This window comes from Saimiri boliviensis, chromosome 15 (assembly GCF_048565385.1).
Source record: "Saimiri boliviensis isolate mSaiBol1 chromosome 15, mSaiBol1.pri, whole genome shotgun sequence".
Taxonomy (NCBI): domain Eukaryota; kingdom Metazoa; phylum Chordata; class Mammalia; order Primates; family Cebidae; genus Saimiri; species Saimiri boliviensis.
In genome coordinates, this window is record NC_133463.1 from 65725891 (window position 1) to 65752629 (window position 26739).

At 38.7% G+C, this 26739-nt stretch overlaps 1 protein-coding gene across 3 annotated transcripts in view; it reads right to left on the reverse strand.

Annotated features, from left to right (window-relative positions):
* Positions 1-10932: 10932 nt before the first annotated feature.
* RAD21 (RAD21 cohesin complex component) overlaps positions 10933-26739 on the reverse strand; it is a 31694-nt gene continuing 15887 nt past the window's right edge. For all 3 annotated transcript variants that reach the window (XM_039464543.2, XM_010343685.3, XM_039464544.2), the window contains exons 5-14: positions 23716-23822; positions 22341-22547; positions 21726-21851; positions 21260-21382; positions 19378-19601; positions 17716-17875; positions 17119-17267; positions 15806-15955; positions 14120-14203; positions 10933-12672 (exon numbers count right to left, since the gene is read on the reverse strand). In XM_039464543.2, coding sequence (XP_039320477.1) covers positions 12481-12672; positions 14120-14203; positions 15806-15955; positions 17119-17267; positions 17716-17875; positions 19378-19601; positions 21260-21382; positions 21726-21851; positions 22341-22547; positions 23716-23822 — 1522 coding nt within the window. In that variant the 3' untranslated portion in view covers positions 10933-12480. The remainder of the gene's footprint in view (positions 12673-14119; positions 14204-15805; positions 15956-17118; positions 17268-17715; positions 17876-19377; positions 19602-21259; positions 21383-21725; positions 21852-22340; positions 22548-23715; positions 23823-26739) is intronic.

A 26739-nucleotide genomic window follows, 5' to 3' on the forward strand; every position in this document is an offset into this window, starting at 1 on the left:
GTCCACAATAAGCTCCTTCCCTGAATCCACACTGCTTGAGTACTATCATCTCATACTGAGTCTGGGCTTAGAAATTTGATTTGTGGCCAGGTGTGTTGGCTCACACCTGTAATCTCAGCACTTTGGGAGGCTGAGGTGGGCAGATCACTGGAGTTCAGGAGTTCGAGACCAGCCTGGCCAGCATGGCTCTACTAAAAATACAAAAATTAGCCTGGCATGATGGTATGCTCCCGCCTATAATCCCAACTACTCAGGAGGCTGAGGCAGGAGAATCACTTGAACCTGGGAAGCAGAGGTTGCAGTGAGCCAAGATTGTGCCACTGCCCTCCAGCCTGGGAGAAAGGGCAAGACTCCATCTAAAAAGAAAAATGTGATTTGCTTTGGCTATTTAAACTATTTAGAAAATAACAAACATGACGAAAAACTGAGTTTTGAACCATGTTTGTGCACTGGGGCTTGTCCTCACTTGCTGCTTTTGACAATCTGTGAAGCCTGGGTTAGCCTGCTAGATTGTACGTAGCACATTGCCTGGGTTAGCCTGCTAGATTGTACGTAGCACATTGCCTGGTTAGCCTGCTAGATTGTATGTGGCACATTGTCTAGTTACGTCCATCGTCCTTGAACACAGCCACTAAATTCCAGACATGTGAGAGAGACCGTTGACCACCAGCCGACCACAAATACAGGAGTGAGTGCTTGAATGTTTTCTTAAAAGCATGTAGCAAGTTGTCTGCTAAATTTAAGGAGGTCGAGGGAGGGAGTGTGAGCAGAAGATTTAGGGAAAGTCTTTTAAATTAATCATTAAAAGTACAGGCATTGGTGAAGGAATTGACCAGTAGTATCAATTAGTGCTGAAGGTGGAAACCAATCTATAATTGGTTAGCATAATCCTGAATATGTGAGACAATGAGATGGTTTCCCCCATCATCATGGATCATGAAGTTTTACCTCATGTCTTTGAAAAGCATAGAGGGATAGAAGAGGAGAATCAGACTATAGGATGCCCTGCTCGCTGAAATTTGTACAAGCATCTATTTGATGCCAAAGATAAAACGCTGCTACACAAGAGTGCTTGCGTACCTATCTAAACACTCATTTCCATCTTTGCCAGATGTTGTGATAAGGAAGAACATAGTTCAGCTGAATAGAACCTAGGAGAAAAATGTGAGCATGAACTACCCATAAAGGGCCAGTGCTCTCAAGAACTTGGGAACAGGGGATTTCAAATGGAGTTGTTCTTTGAGAGTTAAATTATAAAATCAGCATGTAATAGACACAATGTACGGAAGAGGCAGAATGGTTCCTTAACTAAAGTAAGCCTCAACTATCACCAGGTTGATGACAACAGTATGTTTGAAGAAAATAAATAGATCAGTTTTTCAGGGGATTTCATTAGCCATGGAAGCAGGGAAAGATAACATTGGCAGTGGAAAATCAGTGGCCAGATAGTCTGGAATACTTTGGTCACTATGACAGGTACATCTGCATTCTAAAATAATGTCACTAAAATATTTAGCTCATCAGATATTGTCGCTTACTGGAGCTCACCAAGCAATATTCTGAACGTGGTTTGCCATATGTAGAAGCTGTAGAATAATCATTCATCTAAAATAAATAAGAAATATCTTCTATGCTGTAGGGATTTTTGAGAGTCTTGAAGATACAGAGGTGAGTTAATAAAACAGAACCCCCAGCTGTCACGAAGTTAACATTTATCATTCTAATGGAGATCTGTGCACGTGTGCGTATGTCCACACACATGTACACATACTACATAGTACTTTAATTGTGGGCCATGGAGAAAACTAAAGCAGAGCAGAGATGCTGGAATTGCTAGGGGTATTTCAATTTTCGTTATGGTGGTCAGGCAAACCCTCTTTGAGAAGGTCGATTTCAACAAAGACTTGAAGAAGGTGAGGAAATCAGCCATGTAGCCATCTGAGGGAAGACTATTCTGGGCAAAGGAAGTAGCCAGTAGAAATCATGTTGAACTGGGATGCATTTGGCTTGTTTTGGACATAGTAAGGAGGCCCGAGTGACAGGGGTGAAGTGAGCAAGGGGGAAAAAGGTAGAAAATGTGATCAGAGAGATAATGGCATGGGGTAGGAGAAGGAATTACTGTAGGAACCAGGACCTACAGACGTTGCATGGGACCTTATCGTCCATTGTAATGGCTGTTTATGCCAAGACAGATAGACAGCCATTGGAAGGTTTTGAACAGAGGAGTGATGTGATATGACAAACATGATCACTCTTACTTCTGTGTTGGCAAGAGTTTGAGGGAGGGGAGTATGCCAGTGGAAAGGGACCCCAGTTGGGAGGCCATTGTAATGATCTAGGGAAAGACAGGACGGTGACTAGAACTTGGATAGTAGCAATAAAGGTGGTAAAAAGTGGTTGAATTCTATATTTTTTGAAGCTAGAGCAGTGGGATTTGTTGGAGGGCATGAAGTGGTGTGTGTGAGAGAAACTGATGAGTCAAGAGCTATTCCAAGGTTGTGGGTCTGAGCAACTGATAGGACAGAGTTTGACTAATTATGAAGGTGAAGCAGCAGAAGAGCTCATTTGTGGGTGAAGATCAGGAGGTCAGCTCTGGAGATGGTAAATTCGAGATGTCTGTTAGACATCCCAGGGGAGATATCAATCAGTCAGCCAAGAGTTCAAGAGAGAAGTCACAGCTGGAAGGAGATATCAAGTGAAGAGTCATTGGCATGTAGATGGTATTTGAAGTCCTGAGAGTAGAAGAAATTACCATGGGAATGTAAAGATAGAAAAGAGAAGTCATGGACTAAGCCTTGCGGTATTTCAGTATTAAGAACTGGGAGATGAAGAGGAATCAACAAAGGATGATTCAACAAAGAATGAGTTTCCAGTGAGGCAGGAAAAACAAACATCAAAGAGATTAAGAGTGAGATACTGCAGAAGCCACGTCAAGAATTAGTCTCAGGGATGAACTACTGATCAACCTGCATTAACCATGAGAAAGTGCTGATTAGTCAGGCCAACAAAGTCATTGTGAGCCATGTGGCAATCATATTTCTTATTATAAATTAATAACTTGAATTTATTTATGTTCTAGAGGCAGGGTCTTGCTCTGTCTTCCAGGCTAGAGTACATTGGCATCGTTATGGTTCACTGCAGCCTTAAACTCCCTGGCTCAAGGAATTCTCCTACCTCAGCTTCCCGAGTAGCCAGGGCAGAGGTGTGTGCCACCCAGCCTGGCTATTTTTTTTGTTGTTGTTGTTAGAGATGGGATCCTACTATGTTGCCCAGGCTGTTTTTGAACTTCTGGCTCAAGTGATCCTCCTGCCTCACCCACCCAAAGTGCTGTAATATACAGGGATGAGCCATCATGCCCACCCTCAACATGTCTTAAATGCTATCAAGGATTGAAAGACAAACTACAAATGTGTCCCAGGCCACCAGACTTACTATTCTACATTTTGCGATGGACAAAGATTGAAAGCAAAAAGAATCTCAAGCTGTTTCTCCCTTTCCTGGCTACTCACCTAAAAGCAAGCCCCAAGTAACAGACAGACTTTCTCTTGCTTCCAATAAGGCCCAACCCTTGTTTTCCCCACTCGGTGGAGGGAAACAGTTCAGCAAGCTTGTCCACCCACTGAATCATCACCCATACTGTCTCCTTAAACCAGAACCCTATTTTCCACTCTCTTTCCTTACTCCTGTGCATCCTCCAAGGCTCAGTATTTGTCACTTCCTCCAGAAATGTTTCCTAACTCCCCAGTCTGAGTCCCTAATACCTGCCACATAGCCCAATCCTGGCATCTATGAAATAGTTTCAACTGCATTCTTACTCATCTCTGTTCCCCAAGATACTGTAATAGGGCAGGGATGGTGTGTCTTGGATATCACTGATCTCCAGTCGGTGAGCCACCATGCCCAGTCAATAAATTGGATTTTTGATTTAAGTCTTCTATGATCTGGATACTCCAAGTTGGAGCATTCAGAGCAGAGAATCTGCTTGGAGTTTTCTTATCTGATTGGGTAAGCCCAGGCTAGGTGCAGCGGCTCACACCTGTAATCTCAGCACTTTGGGCTGCTGAGGTGGGAGGATTGCTTGAGCCCAGGAGGTTGAGGCTACAGTGAGCCATGATCATGCCACTGCACTCTAGTTTGGATGACAAGAAAGACCCTGTCTGGGGGAAAAAAAAAAAAAAAAAAGCAAATTGGGCAAGGCTTAGGGTCTGAACCATGGGAAATTTCTGTCTCTTTGTGAGGCTGTTTGGTGACCACTGTGCTTGTACAATATCTTTAGTGACATTTAAGCTTTGTCACAGGCAGGGTCTACTTTGAAATTCGGTCTGCACGTCTGCCTCTAACCAACCTGCCCTGTCGGAGCTAATCTGTTAGCTGCAGTGAAGAGATATCCCAAATGTGTTGGGTCTTTCATGGATAGGTTTTGAAGTTATTCCTACACACCAGAGTGGACAGTGCAATGGAGGCTATGGGCCTTATCACAGACTCAAATTTGTGTAGTAGAAAAAAGACTTGTCTGGGAACCAGGAAATTGTGGTTCTAGTTCCAGCTTAATCACTTAATCTATAGTTACTAAACCTCTTGAGGCCTCGGTGTATTATCTGGATATGCTAGGTTATGTAGCAATAATAAATTAACCCTGGACTCTCAGTGGCTTCACACAACAAAGGCTTATCTCTTGGTCCTTGTGTATCTATCCCAGGTCTGCAAAAAGGCTCTGTTCCCTCCAGTCACTCAGGCACCGATCCTAATGGAGGTTCCATCACCTAGTAGCTTCTGCGGCATTTCTACCCTACCCTACTTAACAACCAGGGGTCCAGGAAAGAAAGAGTTGGAGGAGACGTGCACGTGGGCTTTTCACTGCCTTAATTTAGAGCTATGCTTCACTTCTTCTCAGAGCCCATTGGCTAGTACTAGTCACATGACCTCACCTAACTTTAGTTGAGCTGCAAAATACAGAGGAACAAATGGAATCTTCAGTGACAATTATAGTCTAGGCCATATTTAGTTTCCACATCTGCTGATAAAGTTACGATAATAATAACTTGATTTACCACACAGAGATGCTGGGAAGATGAATACGTGTGACATGATTAACATAGTGCTGGCTCCTAGAAAGTATTTCACAAATTCTAGCCATAATAAGTTTACGATTATTATTAAGTGGGCAATAAGTCTTAGCATTATTATCACTGTGTAGTTCTTCTAAGGGCAAAAGTGACTGTGCCTAAGCTCTTAACCATTTGTCACTTTGAGCCATCCTGAAGGCATTCTGCTGTACACTCTGCTTAAGGATTGAGAAAAAGGACATTGGCCAAAGATTCAGAAAAACTCATTGTTGAAGTGACAGCCCTTCCCCCTCTGCTTTTGGTCCTCCCCCTTCTGCCAATCATGGCCATGAGTGCCCCAGTCAAACCCAGGGAAGAGTCTGAGGACACTGGAAGCCTCCAGCTCTTCCTTCTCCTCCATGATTTTCCAGGGCTCAGTGTTCCTCTGATGCTCCCAGGCTGTCAGTGTGAAACACTGCCATGGCCTCCAGTGACCAGCCCACTCAGGTTTCCTGGCAGTAAGGCTCATATGCAAATAGCGCTAGAACCAGAAGGAAATATAAAAATGGTCCCACTCCACAAGCATACGTGTGTCTGGAAGTGTTTTTCAGCTTTTTGTTTGGTTTGTGGAGGTAAAGAAAGAAAACAGAAATGCAGACAAACCTACAGGATCTGATGAATAGCCAAAAAGGCTGTTGCAGGAGAGGCCATATTTCTTGTAAACATAGGAATGCACAGCAGGCTATCTGAAGGCAAGGTGGTCTTTGAACCTAATAATTGGTACAAATTCAGCCAAACTACTTAGCCTGAGAGTGAATTCTGTCCTCTGACTGCTACCTTGGCTTTGCTTCCTTATATTTTGGCTTCCAAATCAGTCCATTCCTTTCTACCTCCGTGACTTTGCCTGTACTATTCTTTCTTCTTGGAACACCTTTCTTCCTGTCCCTTGCATGCCTGTTGAATAAATCCCACTAATTCTTCAAGGTGTAGTTTAAATGCCAGTTTCCTTCTAATCTTTGACGGTATAATCACAAAGATTATGTCTTTGTATGCAATTAGCACCTAGCATGGTGTCTGCTGTTCAGTAAATGTTGAGTTGAAATCCCCCTCTTTTCTTTATTAATCTTATCCTTTAGTGTTATGTTTATGGAGACTATCAACCGGGACAAAGTTTCAAGAAGTTTGGGGAAAGCTGCTTCTGCCCTAGGGTCCTTTCAAGAAAAGCCTTAACTGCTGAAATTTCCCCAGACGTTTAAGCTTATAATGGTTCCCACAAGAAATCAACCTGAACTATCTTGCAACCTCTTACCTTGCTGAAATTGACTTTCAAATGAAGGCATAATGTTATCTTCATCTCTTATGGTGACTCTTCTTCCCAAGGAAGCTACCTTGTTATCATAGTAACTACTTTTGTGGAGCTTTCCAGATTGCAAAGTACATGTGCATGCATTATCTTGTTTAGCACTCATTGTGATCATGGGGCTCGGTAGCACAGAGGATGACATTTCATACACAACTTCTATCAAGGGAATCTTGCAGTCTCTGTTATTTCAGCAGAGTCAATCTAAACAAATTTTAGATGGCTTGGGGGAAAGAAACTCAGAATTTACCACCTGCTATAACCCTCCAACCAGCATGAAGAAAATGACACTGTTGAGTGCTGGAAAGCAAGGTTTCATACCAAAGAATTATTATAGGGATTTGGAATCCCAAATCAACTATTCTCCTGTATTTTACCACATATTTAAACTCTTGAGGTGCTCAGTTTGGAACTCTTCTAAATTGGTCAATGTGTCAACTGAATCGGGGGCCAGTACTGCCTTTTGTTCTGATCCAACCACCCTCTGCTAGGTGGGCTCTGAACTAGTTTCTAAAGGGCACACCCCATAGGAGACTTTTGATAGGCGAGATAGGGGATAGCTTGGTGGGCCTGGAAGATAATGGGTAACTAATGTTCCAAAAGCAAACCTGTGACTGATGGGAGATAGAAGGTGGTAGATAAATTATTCTCCCTTGGTTTTTTTTTTTTATTTTTTTTATTTTTGTTGTTGTTTTTTGAGACGGAGTCTAGCTCTGTCACCCTGGCTACAGTGCAGTGGTGCCATCTTGGTTCACTGAAAGCTCCGCCTCCTGGGTTCAAGCGATTCTCCTGTTTCTGCCTCCCAAGTAGCTGGGATTGCAGGTACGTGCCACCATGCCTGGCTAATGTTTTTGTATTTAGCAGAGACAAGGTTTTACCATGTTGTCCAGGCTGGTCTCATACTCCTGACCTCAGGCAGTCTGCCAGCCTTGGCCTCCCAAAGTGCTGGGATTACAGGTGTGAACCACTGCTCCTGCCCCTTCGTTTTCTAAACAAAATAACACACACTTACCAAAACTTACAGGAACTGTATGCTTAGAAATGGCAAGAATTCATATTCTACTCTCAAAACCAATTTTCACAGAAATTGGCTTCAAGGGAGTTATTTTTGTCCTTTAACATGGTCGTTGGCTGAAGCCAATAAGATTGATCATGCTTCAACTCAGAGTCACACACTGGATTAGGTAGTTCTGGGATTATAGACAAGTCTTCAAAAATCCCTAGTCAAGTAGTCAAGAGAAGTAGACAGGCAAAGTATATTATGAAAAGTGTCATCAGAGCTATGAATAAAATATCGTGGAAATAGAGAAGATGGGGGAATGGTTTCTCTGGGGGAATTGAAGGAAGGTTCACTTCTCTGGAGATGCCTTGACTTTCTTGAACTTCAAGATGTTCCCATCAGTACACCTAGTTCTGGCATCATTCCTTGCCCAGGGTAAAGCACTCAGTAAGTATTTTGGCCTGAAAAACAGCTAATACACAGTAGCTACCACTGGCCAGGCACTATGCTAAGTGCTTTCCTTGCATTATGTTATTTAATCCTCACAGGAGCCTTACGCGCTTCCTCAGGAGAGAACCAAGGGTTAAGGAAGTTAAGACAGTCACTGCAGTTTCTAATTAGAGGCAGACCTAATCCTGAACTCACCTCTCTTGGATTCCAACCAGTGTTCTCAACCACTGGACCAAACTCACTCAGTAAATTACAGAAGCTGTGTTGCTGTTTTGATGATGATTGTTGATTACTGACCACCCATTGGCTCCCTGACTCATTTTCATAGCACATAGGAGACTATCACAGCTGGGGTAATTAGAACAGGACCTGAGAGCCCCTTTGGCCAGATGCCTTCTGGAAATAACAATGTGCCAGTTTGCTCAAATTGGAGAGCAAACTGGTACATCGAACTGTATGAGAATTTCCCACTGAACAGCTGTTGGCCAATTGAGAGCTAATTAGTCCTAGAGCATAAGTAACAGCTGATCACGGAGGGCACTTCCGCCCACCAGCCACAGGTCCAGATGCTGGCCAAGGATTTGAAATGGCAGCTTAGAGGATAAGGCTGAATTCCAGTATCTGAAAACGATCTGGGAATTGTCTGCGTGAGAACCACTGGAGTGCTTGTTAAATATGCAGATTCCCTGGCTAAAAACCTACAGATACACAGTCTTCCACCTGATTCTTGACCTAACTAACATCGGAGAATCCCTGCATTGTTTGGCTTTGGAGGATTTTGAGGAAGTAAGACTTTTGTCTTTAGGTTTACATTTTTCAAGTCCTGCTTTTTCGAAGACATTTCCATTAGGTTGAGAATGTGACACAATAGCTGTCATACGAAGTTAGCAGGGCACACCTGAAGCATAAATAAAGTCAGGTGAGGATGTTCCCTGTGGGCCTGGAACATCAAATAGGCAGGGCCTTGAAAAAATCGGACCGCATTTTTTAAGAGGAAGTAGCCAGCCTGTGGTCTTCGAAGCAGTGACAGGAAAAGAGCCCAGAAAGCCTTGCTTCTTGAAGTGGCACAACTTGCTTTCCTTGTAGTCCTCAAAGCTTAACAGAAGCTGCCAGCTTGAGGTTTCTGAGCTGGATCTGTCTGCCAAGGTGTGTGTGGTCTGCATAGTATTGAAACAGTTTTGAATCATATATCACATTTTAAAATAGGACTTGTGGCCTTTCCTGTTAAATCCCCAAATGAGGCAGTGCTCTGTCTCCTTTTCTGAACCAGCAGTTGGTCATTTTAGCAGATGCTGTGCTCGGCTGAAAGGGGACCCCTGCTATGTTTTCATCCAGTTCAGCACTGTTCCTCCTCACCCTCCACTGTTGGTCACCTGGCCGCTTCCCTCATTATTACCTGCCTAGCCACCTCAAAGTTTGGATGTATGACCTGGAGCACAGCTGGGAGGACGGCAGGGGGAGTACGGAAAGCGGAGCAGATGGCTCCTGGGCACTTGGTCTTGAAATAAAAATCTTCCTGTCCTCCTTGTTGCTCATGCCTCTCTGCTGACTTGCCAGTTGACTCTAATGTATTTAGAAGAAAGTCTTATCTTTTGAGTAACCGGAGCTGTTGAAGTAATCTCTGCGTCTTCAATAGTCTGAGCAGAGGAATGGTTATTTGAAATGTAGGAACACTGAATCACCAGGTCAAGGGGACATGGAAGGTGAAGGAGCCACCCACCAAGACGAAGCATTAGGGAGGTCTAAAGTAGTAAAGTAGAATTAACTCAGTTTTGAAGAAACGAAGTTAAAGGGCATGTAGTTCCTCCAAGTAGAGATGTCCACCTCACGTATGGTACTCTAGGATTAGAAAGGTTTAAACCCTTGCCCAAGTGCATGCACCTAAGTGGCCTGAATTAAAACCATTATCTTCATCATACAAATGTTAGTTGCTTTTCAAACTGCTTTTAATTAGCTCATAGGGTTTTCACAATTCTTGGAAATGGAAATCGATGGGACTTTACTTCCATTTTATTTTAGATGTAGACCTGGATACAGAATGAAGCTTCTGTAGTTTTAGGCTCTATAGTCAAATGAAGATTAGTTTGGGGCCCAGGACTCTGGCACGTTGCTCTTTCTACTGCACCACTCTGGAAACTCCAAGTTTCAGGACAGTCACGAGAGTGGATTCTACTGTCAGTCTACAGCTAGGCCTTTGAATTCCAAGTCAAACACTCACGGTTCTGCTCTGGCTAAACACCATTTCACTTTACTATGCGGAGCCATCTTTTAAATTTCAGCAAATGCTTTTTATCATCTGAGAGTCTTGTCTTTGTGAACTTCTCCCAGGTACTGTGGCATACTGTATTCTAGGCTCTCATCACTTTCTCATTAATCGTAATTCCTTACTATAGGCATCTATGGCAGTGAGCCCCAAATTAAAGCTGCTTTGGGTTTTAGGATAACTGGTGCTTAATAAAACCTGATTTTTTTTTTTTCTACTAAAAACAGTAACAAATTTACACTCAAATCAGGGTTTAAACCATACAATCTCAATGCTTTAAAGTTCAGCGGGGGCTGGGAGGGGTGGGCAGCAGGAATAGTCCTAGGCTAGAATGTAAAAGTGAGTACATGTCAGGTTACTGAATGTCCTGGTTTTCTGTTAGGCATCTCAGATCAACCAAGGACATTTCCAGCACCTGCCTACCTACCTTGGCTTGCTCGGAGCGCTAAGGATGTACATCCATAAGCATGTCATAGTTTGTATGTACTTAGCAGTTACAGAAACATATTCATGTCCCAAAGCTTCCTCTGTACTAGCCATTTGTTGGTTTCATTTTTAATCTTAATACTTCACACATAACAATTACACATCTGTGAAAATTGCCGATCATAGTTCTGTTAACAAAGAAGGCTGGAGACAAGCTATTCTAGTCTTCCATTTTTCAGTCTAAGACCGCTTTTGAAAAATTCATCTAGTTTATACGGGTAACTATTCTAGATAAGGCAAACAAATGAGGTGCTTGGCTATATTAACTTTTTCAGCCAACTTTTCCCTTTGGGACCTCCACCAATTAAATAACGAATACTCAAAGAAGTACAGCTTATAACACAACTTTTATTAGAAAAGTTATACATAACATAGCATCAACTATTTTCAAGAACAATATTAAACCTGATAAGCAACAAAAACCAGACTAACAAAATGTGTAACAAGAACTAACGACCTTTCTAAAATCAAACATTCAATTATCTACAATGTCTTTTTACAAACGGGGAAAACTCCTTGGTTTACAGGCACATCATATTGAAAATAAAGCTGCAATAGCAATTTTATACAATTACCACTCTCAAGAAACTGAATCATTAAAACAGTAATTACGAGTTCACAAATTTAAAACATTTCACATAATTTAAAATTATTGGGTATACACTGAAGTCTGATTTTCAAAAGTGATTTTTTTTTTTCCCACAAAAGTTTCAACACTTAGGCTAGAACTTTCAGTGTTAATTTTGCCCTAAAAAGTTAAGACATATTCTGATAATAATAGTCACATGATTTCTGATGCTATCTGGTCTGTTAATAATAAAACCTTTGATTTTTTTTTCAATTAAATTATAGGAAACTAGACATAGGATTTCGTTGCAAAGCTATTAAAGTTCCAAACACGGGAGTGTGCAGCACTGGAAAAGGAGGTAAGTACTAAAACTTTTAATAAATATCAGAGAAGCCATTAGTTTTTACAGCATTGTCTGCTTAAAGGTTAAGTTGACCAGGTGTATAACTTCCCATCAGTCTGTCCTTATTATAGGCAGGGCAGTTTCTATTTTCATGATCTGAATACTCAAATATATCCAAAACATCTTCTTAAAATTCTGATTTATAGCTCCTAGAAAGCTATGTTTTTTTTAATAGTCACTCTACTCTAATTAGGCCTATGTTTGCTTATTTTGGAGCTTTACTAAAGTTAACAGATTTCAGGATAACCAAGTTCATCAGAAAGACTCAAATGGAATGATTTACAAAATAGAACACTTTAAACCAAGTCAGTCCTATCTTTTTGTAGCTGAAGGTTATCAGTCACAACACAAGTTCACGTAACACCTCTGCTCATTATGGAATTACACTTAAAAACGAATCTCAAGAGGGTGACCTTAGTTGTTTCCCATACCATCCCTAAGGACAGTGGTTAACAGGAAGACTGCCAGTGTTACTGACGGAAAGGCTTTTTTTTTCCTCGTCAAAGACTCATACCATAGTTTTAAATTAAACTGTCAGGCATTTTCCCAGACAGGGTTTCCTTTTCAATGCAGTAATGAAGAAGTAAGATAAAAATGATGACTTTTGACTGCCATTCAACATTATTACATGCACCAATATTGCACACATCTGTTCTGAACTGTTAAAATCATCTTCTGAGTCCTTGGGGTGCTGTTTTCTCCATCAGAACACAAACACAACCCATCTAATCAGTTTCCCTCAAAGATGAAATTGACAAATTTAATATACTGGAAAAAAATGAAAAAGGCAAAGACTTTGTACAGACAAAAATCTAAATTTTCTCGAAGGGTTCTGTGTCCCCTACACATGGGGGCAATTTGTAAGCACTAGTGAAACAAACACTAGCTGTAATGCTTCTAGCTCCTCATATAATATGGAACCTTGGTCCAGGTGTTGCGATGATATCACTGTACGGTTCTTCCTGTGTCAGCTCAATAGCTTGCTGCTTTTTAAGAACCAAGAAGCTGTAGAACTTTGCGGCAGCTTGTTTTCTGTTCGTACTTCGACATAACTCAAGCAAACTGATCGATTCAGCTCCAGTTTTAGCAAGAGCACGCTGAAATAAAACAAACAAAAAGGACAACTTAAAGTAACCTATATAATAAAGTAGTAGTTTAGTGAGGCTGCTGACAGTCACATATTTGTCCCCACCAAATCTCATGCTGAAACTTATGTTAGAAATGGAGCTTAGTGAGAGGTGTTTGTGTCACGGAGTGGGGGTGGATCCCTTATGAATGGCTCCCTGCAGCAGTTGAGTGCCTTTTTGCTCATTAGTTAACATGAGAGCTGGTTGTTTAAAAGAGCCTAGCATCTCTCTTGCCATGTGACACACTTGCTCCCCCTTTGCCTTCCAACATGACTGTAAGTTTTCTGAGGCCTCACCAGAAGGTGCTTTATTTCTTGTAATCTGCAGAACTGTAAGCCAAAAAACTTCTCTTCTTTATAAATTACCCAGACTCAGGTATTCCTTTAGAGCAACACAAAACAGACTAACACAAATGCCAATTTTGGTTACTGGAAAAAAACAAACTGTATATTCTGCTCAGGACAAAGACTGCACTTTTAAAAACAGTATGTGATTCTCATTAATCAACAGGGTAAAGGGCCAAGGTATATTATGGTATATCTAAAATCCAAAGAAGAAAGTCTTAAGTGTTTTGACATGTATTATGAAAATAACCAATTTCTTTGGACAGCTAATGTAATTAAAATCTAGCACACAGTTTTTTTTTTTTTTTTTTTTTTGAGATGGAGTTTTGCTCTTGTTACCCAGGCTGGAGTGCAATGGCGCGATCTCGGCTCACCGCAACCTCCGCCTCCTGGGTTCAGGCAATTCTCCTGCCTCAGCCTCCTGAGTAGCTGGGATTACAGGCATGTGCCACCATGCCCAGCTAATTTTTTTGTATTTTTAGTAGAGACGGGGTTTCACCATGTTGACCAGGATGGTCTCGATCTCTTGACCTCGTGATCCGCTCGCCTCGGCCTCCCAAAGTGCTGGGATTACGGGCTTGAGCCACCGCGCCCGGCTCACTTACAGTTTTTATTATAAAAAAATTTTTAAAATGTCAACTATCCTATTTTAGGAAACCTCGAGCAATTTGCTTGGCATTTCATAGATATTCAAGATTGTGTCTATGACATTAAGGTCCGAGGAAAAGTGACTGACAGCTGATACTACACGATGATCCAATAAATTTAATGATTCAGCACATTAAATTCACTCAACAAAAAAGAAGAAGGTACAGGGATACACAGACGTTCTATAATATGTCACCATGGTTCTGCTTTTCAGAACCACCACAAGCATTCCCCTGCATGCTTTTCAGGCTTACTCTTGGCCTAACAGCTTATGTATTTAATTTAAACATTTAAAAATAATGCAGTTTTAGAAAAAGTTTCACAAAGGTATGCTTTTTTTCCCCCAGTATGTAACTTTTTTTTTCAGGGAACAATGCCAAAAGTCTTTGATGGAGCATTTTTCTCTAAGACAACAGAAGAAATACCTGAAGACCATGAAGCATCTGCTGAGTCCTTTTGTTCCATCTTCTTTCTTCCTGATCTTGATCACCCCCTGAAGCATCTTCATCCTGAATGAAAATGACCCCCAAAAAGCTAATAAAAGCAGTCCAATGCAAAATGAAGTATTTTTACATCTCCTAAAAGCTCTATAAATTACCTTGAGATTGTATATTTTGGACTAACAAAAAACTGTACTTAATGCTGCTGAGAAATCACTTAGCATCTAGAGTATAAACTCTGAAGAGTTTGTCTTTCTTAAATTACAAAGGAAAGTCCTCTGTATCTGTGCAAGCAAACATTTGGCTGAAAGTATACTTCTCTATTGCTCTATAAGGATGCTACCTACTGTGCGGGGTCTGTGGACTGCTGCTCATCACGGAGCTTTTGGTTACTGGCCCCTGTTAAAGAACTTTAAGGATAATCCTTAATCTACTGTACCACTAAGTATACTGTTTATTTCAACTTAAAATAGTACATAAATATTGCAACATGATCTTCTAGATGACTTATGTTCTGGCAGATTCCTAATCTCATTGTGGAGCAGTACCAACGAGCCTGCAGACTAGCTAAGATGAGGATTTATTATTGGTCTATATGGTGTTTTTAAAATGAATGGGCTATAATCCTTACAGCTTACTGGAGCAACCTAGTTCTCAGCCACGTGCCACCTAAATGCCTTTTTAAAGTCTAAGGTGGGTGCAAGGCAACAGTTGTGATGTTCCTAGGCTATGTATGCTGAAACTACATACCAGATGTAACAGAAACCACAAGAGTTTTAATATTCATTCACAACTAAGTCTGAGATAATGGCACACCCTAATTCAAAGGTTAGAGTAGCTCTAAAGCTAATTTTGGCTTTAAATAAGGTATTCATATTAAAGATAAGCGCTAAGTATTATTAGAATTAAGAACAGATGCTAATGAAAATTTATCCAATCCATAACCTTTTTGTCTTGCAAGAAATGTAAACAACTTCAATGCTACCTAAAGGACATCTTATTTTAAATTTAAAGGTTTAAGTAACATATCTGACAGAACATCAAACAAGAATAAATTCTAAGTCTTAAACAATAACCTCAATGATCCAGAAATAAGGAAGAAGAAGAAACAAGAAGAAGAAAGAACAAGAAAAACCTTGAACCCTTTAAACATGCCCAGGAATAAGAAATTATTTCCTAAAGCATCTCTTACTTTGTAAAAAGTAAAAGTCATTCAAGTCTTCACTCAATCTAAGCGTTTTAGCAAAGTCATGCTTTACCCTGGTTTAAGTAAAAGAAAAACAGAAACGAGTCCCAGACAAGTGAAAAATACATGGTTATCTGATTTTCAGGCCATCACAGATACAGAAGAGGTTATATCAGAAACAGATGATAATAGCAGTAAGAATCGACCACTGACCACAAGATAGTAAAAGCAGCTACCAGCAATTTAGAAGTCAGACAAAGAATCAGTGTAAGGGCAGTTCCAGTCTTTCAAAAGCCCACAAGGGAGCCAATGAGTTACAGCAAAGTATAAAATTTCATGTTCCTAATGATCTATGCCACTAGGCATCTGGTAAAATTTTGCTTATATTCAAAATTTTTTTTAGTGTAACTCTGATGCTCAACATCAATTAAGTTAGCTCCAATAGGAAAAATAAAAGAAAGTTGGATGTTTATTAACCAGTTTACCTCTTCCTCTTCATCATCTTCTTTTTCCTTCTCTTTCTCCTTCTCTTTTTCTGGCAGAAGTTCTAACTCTGGTATTAGCTGACAGATATTTGGAGGTTCTTCTGGGGGAAGCTCCACAGGTGGTATTTCCATCTGCTCTACCTGCTGAGGCTTAAAGCAATACAAGTAAGACAATTTAAGATGTATGTTTTAAAGGTAGCTTATTTTAACTACGCAAATACACAGTGGCTGAAGTTTTCTAGCTGAAAAGAAATACTGAGGTTATATCTTCATACTTCCCCACAAGCAAAAATTTATTACAGTATGTATCTTCTTGATTTTTTAATAAAACTACATTAAAGTTTCATCATTATCTTAAACCATGTTTCATTTTTATAATTACTTTTTAGGAGTCAAAACGACTTTTTACCACTGAAGCTTCTGTAAGATTATTATACTGTAACTTAAAAATGGTAAGCTTAAAAATGGTAAGCTTTTACTTTGAGAGTCCTGAATGTCTCATGGTAGCAAATGGTAGAAGTGAGACAATTGTTTTTCTGGGTCCACTTCCTACATTTATTTTCTCACAGGCTTAACATAAAGAATTAAGAACATTAAAATCAAAGTCTTTAAGAAACCAAAGAATTACCAGAAACAGTATGAGAGTCACTACTCATTACTGTGTTCCCATTCCTGAGCTTATACAGAAAAATGCTCTTACTGACAACTCCTTACCACCAGAGGGCACAAAAACTAGTTCTTAAAATTGGCAGAGTATTCTTGATGGAGGCTGAACAAGAAGCCTAAGGTGGTCAAAAAGCCTCCCTTTGCTCAAATTCATTTATCCTATAGACTTAAGATTGGAAAGCCCTAAACCAAACTCTACTACTTCCTTTATACTTGCTTAGCTTTCCTATCCTAGCCGAATTTAATAGCAGTCAAAGTGTGAATGAAGTAGATAGTGCTTTACATTTTCTCAGTTATTTGACAAGTCTATTCTGATTACTTAGTAAGATGACCTAAAACTGTCTAGTACTGAAGGTATGTAGGAATGTCTGCCAAAGAATAAATCAGAACCAACTTTAGAGTCAAGGATGCTCACTTCGGACCACTCTAAAGCAACACAATTCAGAAAGAAAGACTGCAGACTGCCAGTACATCTTCCCCTACTTGAAGCAGATTGTCTATATATCCAGTTGCTCTTCTTCCTCTAGACTCACTCCTTACCATTTTCTGCCAAAACCAACACACTTTAAAAGGGCTTCCTAAATACCACTTGCTACTGACTGTATGAATACCTTCAAATGACTTAATGTATAGATTTGCTTACTTACAGGCATCACTGGCTCTGGGTCAATTTGTCCAGCTTTTCGCTTAACTCCCTGAGGTGGCGGTGGAGGCATAGCTGACTCATCTAGGTTTGTTCTGCTGGCCTCCATCACTGACTCCTGGAGGCGGCTTGGCTCTTCCATAATAGGCTCATCTGCAATTGGTCATATGAAGAGAAAATGTAGGTCATACAGTTTGAACAGTATTATAGAACCATTTATTTTTTAAAGCAGTATACTAAGACATATGTAGTGCTTTCTCCAATGAAGAAGGATAAATAAAAGTTTAGCTCCATAAAGATCACTTAAGTTTTAGCAATATACGTAAAAGGGGGAGGGGGCCTTAAAAGGACAAGTTCTACCCACAGTACAATGTAGGACAATTCTTTAGCAGACTATCTACCCTGCCAGTTCTGAACCTTAAACCTCTGGGAAGATAGGAAACTTCATACTTAAATAAGGCAATCAGATCCAATGCATTTCCCTGCCCAAACATTTCAGTGTATCTTTCATTCCTTATTTCTTTTACTCTGACAGTATAAAGGTAAATTTTAAGCCAAATACACCAAATACTCATCAGGGAACTATTCCAATAGAACAAACCAATAACTTCACGCTGCTGATGCTGCTGTTGCTGGTCCTCTCTAGGAACCTCTGGATTTTCAAATTCTTTGAGGAATTCATCCAAATTATCTGCCTCTCCTCCTTTCCTCCTTTTTCTAAGGTCTTCTGGGACAAGTGGTGTAAGACAGCGTGTAAAGAGCTATAAGAAAAAAAAAAAATTCATTATAAAATAAATCTAACCAAAAAGTCACCACTAATTTCTATCTTCCAAAAGTATGTTCTAATAAATACAGTAAGTGTATAATTTATCACGGCTTTTACTTATCATATTCACGTCATTCCATCTGAAAATGAATTTAAATGAGTTTAGTTTTCAAATTGTAACTGCAGACATTTTAGATAAACAAAATTTATCCATTATTTCACAACCTTAAGGGGTTACTTTCTATTTATCTGCCTGCAGTTTATTTTCCTATTCATAAACTAAAACCCATTCTAACTGGTCTCATAGCAAATAGCTTTAAATTGTGTTTTTTCCCACTTCTTATATAGTAACCTCATTAGCTATCATTTACATTATTTATTTTTTTCTTTTTTGAGACAGAGTCTCACTTTGTTGCCCAGGCTGGAGTGCAGTGGCAGAATCTCAGCTCACGGCAACCTCTGCCTCCCAGGTTCAAGTAATTGTGTCTCAGCTGTCTGAGTAGCTGGGATTATACTTATGTACCACCACACCTGGCTAATTTTTGGATTTTTAGTAGAGACAGGGTTTCACCATGTTGGCCACGCTGGTCTTAAACTCCTGACCTCAGGTGATCCATTAGCCTCAGCCTTCCAAAGTGCTGGGATTACAGGCATGAGCCTCCACTTGTGGCCTCATTTAACCTATTTTTAATGGCTACATAATATTCCATTTTGAGCCATTCCTCTACTTTTTAAATTATTTCTCTTTTTAAACTGTAAGCAACAATATAATCAACATTTTCACAGAGATAGCTTTTCTAGACTTTAAATTTCTTAGGAAAAATTTCTACTAAGTGCTGAGTCAAAGAATAGTTTTAAGGACCTTCTTAAAAATAATTATATGACAGTGCTTATAATAAAAAGCACAACTTTGTTGCTCTGAAATACTTTAGATTTAGAATGTATTACTATATTCTAAATACACAGTAAAATCAATGAGTTCTGTGCATATCTCAACCCGAGACACAATACTAGCCTAACAGCACTGCTTAATTCACCGGACACTGTGAATCTTATTTTGGAATACTATGGAATGTGAGCAGAAAAGAGCCTATAAATGGGAGGAAAAAAAAAAAAATCTCTTGAAGCCAGAATTCTTTACTGTTGAAAAAGCAGAACCACTCATGTTTTATTCAGAAAACAGTTAAAGAATTCAGATGTAAGGCACACTAAAGCAATATACCTAATAGTTTATTACAGAGAAAAGTACTATTAAAAATATCAGTGGCTTAATGTAAGGAAAATTCATTTTACATCTTTTAGAAGTGCAGGTGTCACTTATCCATATATTTCAGATGAAATTATGGCTAGTATATTGTGATTTAAGGGAAAAAAAAGGAAACTTGCCATACCAGTTGTAAACACTTCATCAAAAATGATGTAAACAAAGGTTTTAGAAGTTGTTTTTTTTAAGATGCTCAAAATGTATATTAAGTAAAAATTCCACAAACTATTTACCTTCAGTAGTCTGTTATTCCACAAAGGCTGAGCAGGTAAAGAAAACAGTTTTTCTACTCCTCCTGTCTCTTTCCACATCATTAATTTCTTGGTGGGTGGTGCCAGATCCAAAGTAGTGACAATATCAGAATAATCACTAAGTTGGGCTCTAATTGTCTTGCTGTCCAACTCTTTTACACTGTCAACAATGAGCTTCCTCTTCCTCTTGGCTTTTGTTTCTTTAACTGGAATAATAGAAAATAAGATCGTTTTCCTAAGAGGCCAGCATGGAACATACAGCTACAAGATCTGGACTGACTATATCCCCCTGCTTTTCTACACACAGACTCTAGCGGAAAAGGTAAACTTCATGAGGGTAGGATGCTTTAACTAATGTTTTCCATTCACCCTTTAGAATAGAGGAACACAATAGAATAGAGGCACATGATAGGTATTCGACAAAAATTTGCTGAATGATTATGCATAGACTTTTAGCACAAAATAAGTAAAATGATGAATTTGCCTATGTAGTTTTATACTGTAAACAATGAACATATCACACTCTACTCAGAGTTTGGTTCATTTTCTCATTTGAAACAGGGCCTATCACTTACAGGCCCTGTTGTAAAGTATTTGGTACAGTATCTGCCACAAATTGAGTTTTCTTTAATGACTACAAATACTATTATTTTTACTGGAAAAGTGATAATTCATATATGGCAGTTACAGAAGCTGCTTTAGAGAGTGAAAGAAGTCCAAGCCTGGTCAGACAGACCTGTAACTCCATCCTAGACATTTTAAAATAGTCATTTCTAATCCTTAAAACTTCCAAGGAGGCTGTACTGTCTCACTTTTTTAAAATGCAGAAAAGCTCATGGGGTTAAATAAAATCCTTAAGATTGCACCCCGTCAGACATACCCCAAAGGTTTTTGGTTCAACACTTATAAAATACAAAAGATGTTATACAGTGACGGTCTCGCTAATCTCACTATCTAATACAGTATATATTTTACTTAACTGTCCATTTCCCTAATCAATGGAAAACGCAAAAGGGTAATCTTGTTCTACTTAAAGGTAATAAGTATGTATGTCTTAAATTACACTGTAATTTATTTAAAGTAGTCTACCCTACTGTCCTCATAAACCATCTAAAAATTGTTTAAACTTTTATATCCCTATTACATTATCTCAAATTGTCTGTCACTCGGAAGCAGCCCTCCCAAATTAAGTAATGTTGTCTTGCAGTATTGCTTAAAAAATACTATAAAAAAAGATAATTGATTCTAGAATTTTTGATGTTTCCAGTTTTTAAATTAAAAAAAAATTTTTTTTTTCAGAACGTGAAAAAAGGCAAAGTCTAAGAGTATATATACAAACAAAAAATTCTTTTTGAAGGGACAATCTCACTATATTTACTGCCCAGGCTGGTCTCAAGCTCCTGGCCTCAAGTGATTTTTCTACCCTGGCCTCCCAAAAGCACTGAATTACAGGTGCGAGCCACCATACCAGCTTCCAGGGTTTTTTTAAAGAATATTTTTAGTTTTTTCCAGATTGTAGCCCAACTGTACAGCCTTTAGTATTGTACTTTATTAAAAAAAAATGCTTTGCAATGTTTTCTAGTGGTTACACATGTGAGCTGCTAATGTTTTGGGAACCCCAAGAGACTAAGATACTCATTATCAGAAAACGTGTTCTATACTTTTATGTTTCACAGCAACTTGCACAGACATTTCTAGAAAATACTCAAATTATACTTGGATAGAAGAAAGACATTATGACAGATGACTGACATAAAAGCAGTTTAGTTATCTAAAACAACAGTAACAGATGAGTAGACAGGCAAGAACCAGAAATAAGACCTTATGTTGTATGTTGTACAAATCGAAAGGTTCATAAGCTCACCAGTTATATCAATAGGTTCCAATGCAAATGCTTCTTCCTCATTTGGAACAAGTGTTGTCTGATCAGTCATGGTTGGCATTGGTTCAACGGGATCCACTGAATCAGGACTATCAGGCCCACCCACTATAAAAACAAATACAGTCACAAAAAGCTTGGGTATATAATATATATCCTACAAATGTGGGGAGAAAAAACCCTTCATAAAATGGAAAGAAATCCTATTACTAAGAAAAACATATTTTTCTAGTTATGAGAAAGCCCCATCAGACTTGAACCCAACTGGCCAAAAAATGGGGAAGGGCACAAGATTAAACATAGAATCAGAACTAGTAATCAATCATAAGCACTGTACTTAAGGATATCTGTAATTCATTAAAAACCATAACTTTAATTTGTCATCTTCTATGATAAATATTTTTGGATGCCATACGATCATCCCTAGAATCACTGAACATGAAATGCTTACTTGATACATTATCATCCTCATCCATATCGTCATGTGCAGGCTGCTCTGGCAACATCACCCCCGCCTCAGAGAGGGCAGGGGGATCATCAAAGATACCGCCATCATTATTACTAATTAGTTTGTCATCTGAAATAAAAGAATGTAAGTTAGCTATAATTTGAAAAAGAAATGCCAAAACCACAATAGCCAATCACTGGAAAAACTAAGTTAAAAGGGATAAAATTTAAAAATATATTCAATTTTTAACTGTTTCTCCTCCAGGTAGTTTAAAAAAGTATAAAACAGTAAGTATATAAAACAATTCTCATTCTTGACTTGTATTTTCTAGTTCATTTATCTATTTTAAAAAATATTTACTTACCATAGCTATTAAACACAAATAGAAAAGTTTCAAGTACTAGTAAAATTTAGCACTCTGAGATAAGCATCTTTAGGTTTTGTTATAACATTTTAAGAGGCTAGTTTTACAGAATGCTTATTAAACCAACTGATCACAATTCATACATATATATCTAATAGCTGTTCAAGACTCAGAATTAGTAACTGCTTCCAAAACCTTAAAACTTAATAAAGAAGTTATGTTTATGTTCAAGTAACCATCATTTTCTCACATACCTAATATTCCACCATCATTTCCTTCTCCAAAATTATCATCCTTATATTGGTCTTCATATTCTAAATGGTTGATTTTCTCATTCAGATTGCTGGTGCTCTGTTCAGACTCTAATAGGAGGTTAGAAGCAGTAGTGCTTACTAACATGTCGTCATCCTCAAAAGCACTGCCTTCTCTCATTATCTCACGATCATCCATTCCAAAATCACCTAAACAAAATTTGTCATTAGTTCAGAAAGATTAGAAATACCACTGTTATAAAAGAAAACAGCTAATGATTTATTAACAATTATATTAATTTGCTTACTGAAGTCTTATCTTCAAGTGTTAAAATATCTTGTTTAAGCTTTGAATCTTTAGCATCAAAGTTTTAAAAAATGGCCCAATTACACACAGCTACAATACTGGGACACGACCAGCAGATTCAAACTTAGATCTAGATTTAAGTAATCCTAGATAAACCCTAAATATGTACTTATGTTAAGTTACATTAACATTCACAGCTTAAACTTTCCTGTTATAATGCATTTCATCAAGAAAAGAATCTGGTTCTGGGCACAGTGGCATGTGCCTGTAGTCCCAGCTATTTGAGGCTGAGATGGATCAATCACCTGAATCCAACAGTTTGAAGCTGTAGTGTCCAATAATGCTGCCTGTGAATAGCCACTGCACTCCAGCATGGATAACACAGAAGAGACCCTATCTCTTATAAAAGAGTATGCCTTGCTACTAGTTTTGAATACCTGTTTTTGAATAGCAAGTATAACAGGGAAACGAACTCTTCCAAAATGGTTTAAATGCGATCACTTCTTCAATGTTGGGACTCCTCACAGAATCGACATATAGGTTCTATGATTATATGTAGGGAGAGGAGTAGGTAAACAACTCTATGAAAATAATGCTTAATATACTGGTAGAAAACCAAATTCTGTTCTTGATGAAAATACAGCCTTTCTATCAATGTGAATGTAATATAGTCTTGTTTTCTTTTGAAATTGCTATTAGCAACATGATATAATTATAACATTATAGCCGGGCGCAGTGGCTCAAGCCTGTAATCCCAGCACTTTGGGAGGCTGAGGTGGGTGGATCACAAGGCCAAGAGATCGAGACCATCCTGGTCAACATGGTGAAACCCCGTCTCTACTAAAAATACAAAAAATTAGCTGGGCATGGCGGCGCGTCCCTGTAATCCCAGCTACTCAGGAGGCTGAGGCAGGAGAATTGCCTGAACCCAGGAGGCGGAGGTTGCGGTGAGCCGAGATCGCGCCATTGCACTCCAGCCTGGGTAAAAGAGCGAAACTCCGTCTCAAAAAAAAAAAAAAAAAAAAAAAAATTATAACATTATAACTAATGGCTAGTAAATTCTCTTTTTACCGAAATCATTTTCTTGTAAAATACTGATGTTCCCAACTTCTTCTCTCATGGTTATCTCTTCCACTCTACTCTGATTCAAGCTGAACTGCTGGGCCACATCGATGTCACTTTAAAAGAAAGTCAAATACATTTTATTCCCAAGTTTCACTGTATTTATAAGAAAAAACAATCCCAATTCTCTCTAAAAGAAAAATTAAAACATATAACCAAGTTTTAGAAGCCTTAGTATTTAATACGTTCATACATTCCAATACAATCCAAAAATGTAAGTGATGTGGAAATTAACTTGTATTTAAATTTGAAAAGCATCAATCATCAGCAAATACAATGTAATATGCAGAAGCTACTAAATCACGTATAGAGGAAAAAATTAGAAATGTTGGACTAGATAGGCATGGGTTTTCATTAGGACTCTGCAACTTCTGAAGTTCCTTAAATTCCCTGAGATTCAATTTCTTCCTCTAATAAATAAGAATAATCTCTCATATAGTTTAAAAATATTAAATAAAAAATGAAAAGTGTATAATGCTAAACAACAATATAAATACTATCAGCCATATCCAGAACATAAATACCTCAAAACAACCGACCAGGCTTATACAGGAAATAGATGGCAAGGAAAAAGAATTGGAGGGAGGCAAAGCTATACTGTAATAGACTAGTTAGGAGACTCATAAGCTATATCAACCAAATGCAGTTTGTAGACTTTATTTAGCTTCAACTCAAACTGAAGAGGGAAAAAAAAAGCTTACGTGTCAATTGGGGACATTTAAATGCTGACTGGATATCATATAGGCATACCTTGTTTAACTGCACTTTGTTTTACTGAGCTCCACAGATGCTGAGTTTTTAATAAACCGAAGGTTTGTGTAACACTGCATTGAGCAAGTCTGTTGGTGCCATTTTCCAACGGCACAAGCTTACTTCATGTCTCTGTGTCACATTTTGGTGATTCTCAAGCTATTTAAAAATTTTTCATTATTATATCTGTCATGGTGATGTTGATTATTATCTTGTAAATTTTTTCCTTATTTCTCAGTAGAGGTGGGGGGGCGGGGACCTTACTATACCACCCAGGCTAGTCTCAAAGTCCTGGCCTGAAATGATTCCCCACCTCAGCCTCCCAAAGGACTGGGATCGTGGGTGTGAGCCACCACACCCGGCCCAATGATGTTGGATGCTATTATTTTAATTGTTTTGGAGTGCCACAAAGGATGCCCATATAATATGGCAAACTTAACCGGGAAATGGTCTGTGTTCTAACTGCTCCACTGACTGGCTGCTCCTGCCCTCCCCTGGCCCCACTAATGGTTTTCCCTCTTGTTGGGCTTCCCTGTTCCTTGAGACACAACTACATCGAAATCAGGCCAATTAATAACCCTACAATGGCTACTATCTGTTCAAGTAAAACGAGGAGTCACACGTATCTCACTAGAAATGATTAAGCTTGGTGAAAAAGGCATGTTTAAAGCTTGGTTTAGGCTAAAAACTAGGCTCTTGCACCAAACAGCCAAGTTGTAAATGCAAAGAAAAAGTTCTTGAAGGAAATTAAAAATGCTACTCTAGTGAACATGAGTAAGAAAACAAAACTACCTTATTGTTCATATGGAGAAAGTTTCAGTGGTACAGACAGAAAGTTTAGAAGAAATTAATTTTAACCCTGATGCATGACTTTGAAGGGTTCAAGACTTCAGTGGAGGCAGTAACTGCAGATTTGGTGGAAAAAGCAAGAGAACTAGAATTAGAAGTGGAGCCTGAAGATGTGACTCATTGATGCAATCTTGGAATAAAACTTTAACAAATGAGGGTTTACTTCTTATGAATAAGCAGAGAAAGTAGTTTCTTGGGATGGAATCTACTCCTAGTGAAGATACTGTGAATAATGCTGAAACAAAGTGTTTAGAATATTCCATAGAGTTGGCTGATAAAGCACCGGCAGCTTTTCAGGTGACTGGCTCAGATTTTGAAAGAAGTTCTACAGTGGGTAAAACATTATCAAACAGCATTGTATGCGACAAAGAAATCTCCCATGAAAGAGTCAATCAATTGATGCAGCAAACTTCACTGCTGTCTTAAGAAATTGCTGCAGTTACCTCAAACTTCAGCAACCACCACCCATACCAGTCAGCAGCCATCAGCATGGAGGCAAATCCTCCATCAACAAAAGAAAGGCAACTTGTTGCAGGCTCAGATGATCATTAGCATATTTTAGCATTAAGAGTATTTTTAAGATATGCACACTGCCTTTTTCAACATGATGCTATTATTATACACTCAACAGACTACAATACAGTGTGAATGTAACTTTTATAGGCACTGTGAAACCATAAAAATTTCTGTGACTTGCTTTACTGCAGCGGTCTGGAACCAAACCCACAGTATCTCCAAGGTATGCCTATATTAAGGAATTACTGATAATTTTTTTAAAGGTATGATGTGTTATGGAGGCTTTAAAAATTCCTTACCTCTAAGAGACAAATATCAAGTATTTACAGATGAAATAAAATTATCTGTTATTTAATTTAAAACAATCTGGTGGGGGTTGTGAGGTAAACTGGGGAAAAATAGATATAGTAAGACTGGCAATATACTTGTAATTACAAAAGCTGAATAACTGACATGCAAGGTTCATCCTACTAATTTCTCTAAATTTTAGCTATGTTTAAAAATTTCCGTAATAAAAAATTTTCAAATAAAATGTCAAAAGGAGAGAAAAAAGTAAAAAGCTAGATAGAGCCTAGAATTAATTAACACACATGTAATAACAAAATAGGTCATAAACTTACCCTAATTAGAAGTCACAGGTAATTTCAAAAAGCAGAGAAATTTGTAATGGTGTTCCTTGGCTGTCAGTTATGCTAAGTCACTTGGAAAGCTACAGTCAAGTTCCAAAATCATGGCATGATAGCTAGATTGTAAGGACTTGAAAAAAGGGAAACATACTACAGTATTCTGCTATAATGGCCGTCTCTGTGTAACTCTCTCCTCTCAAATGCGTGTCGTGACAATGACCCTTTCTTGCTC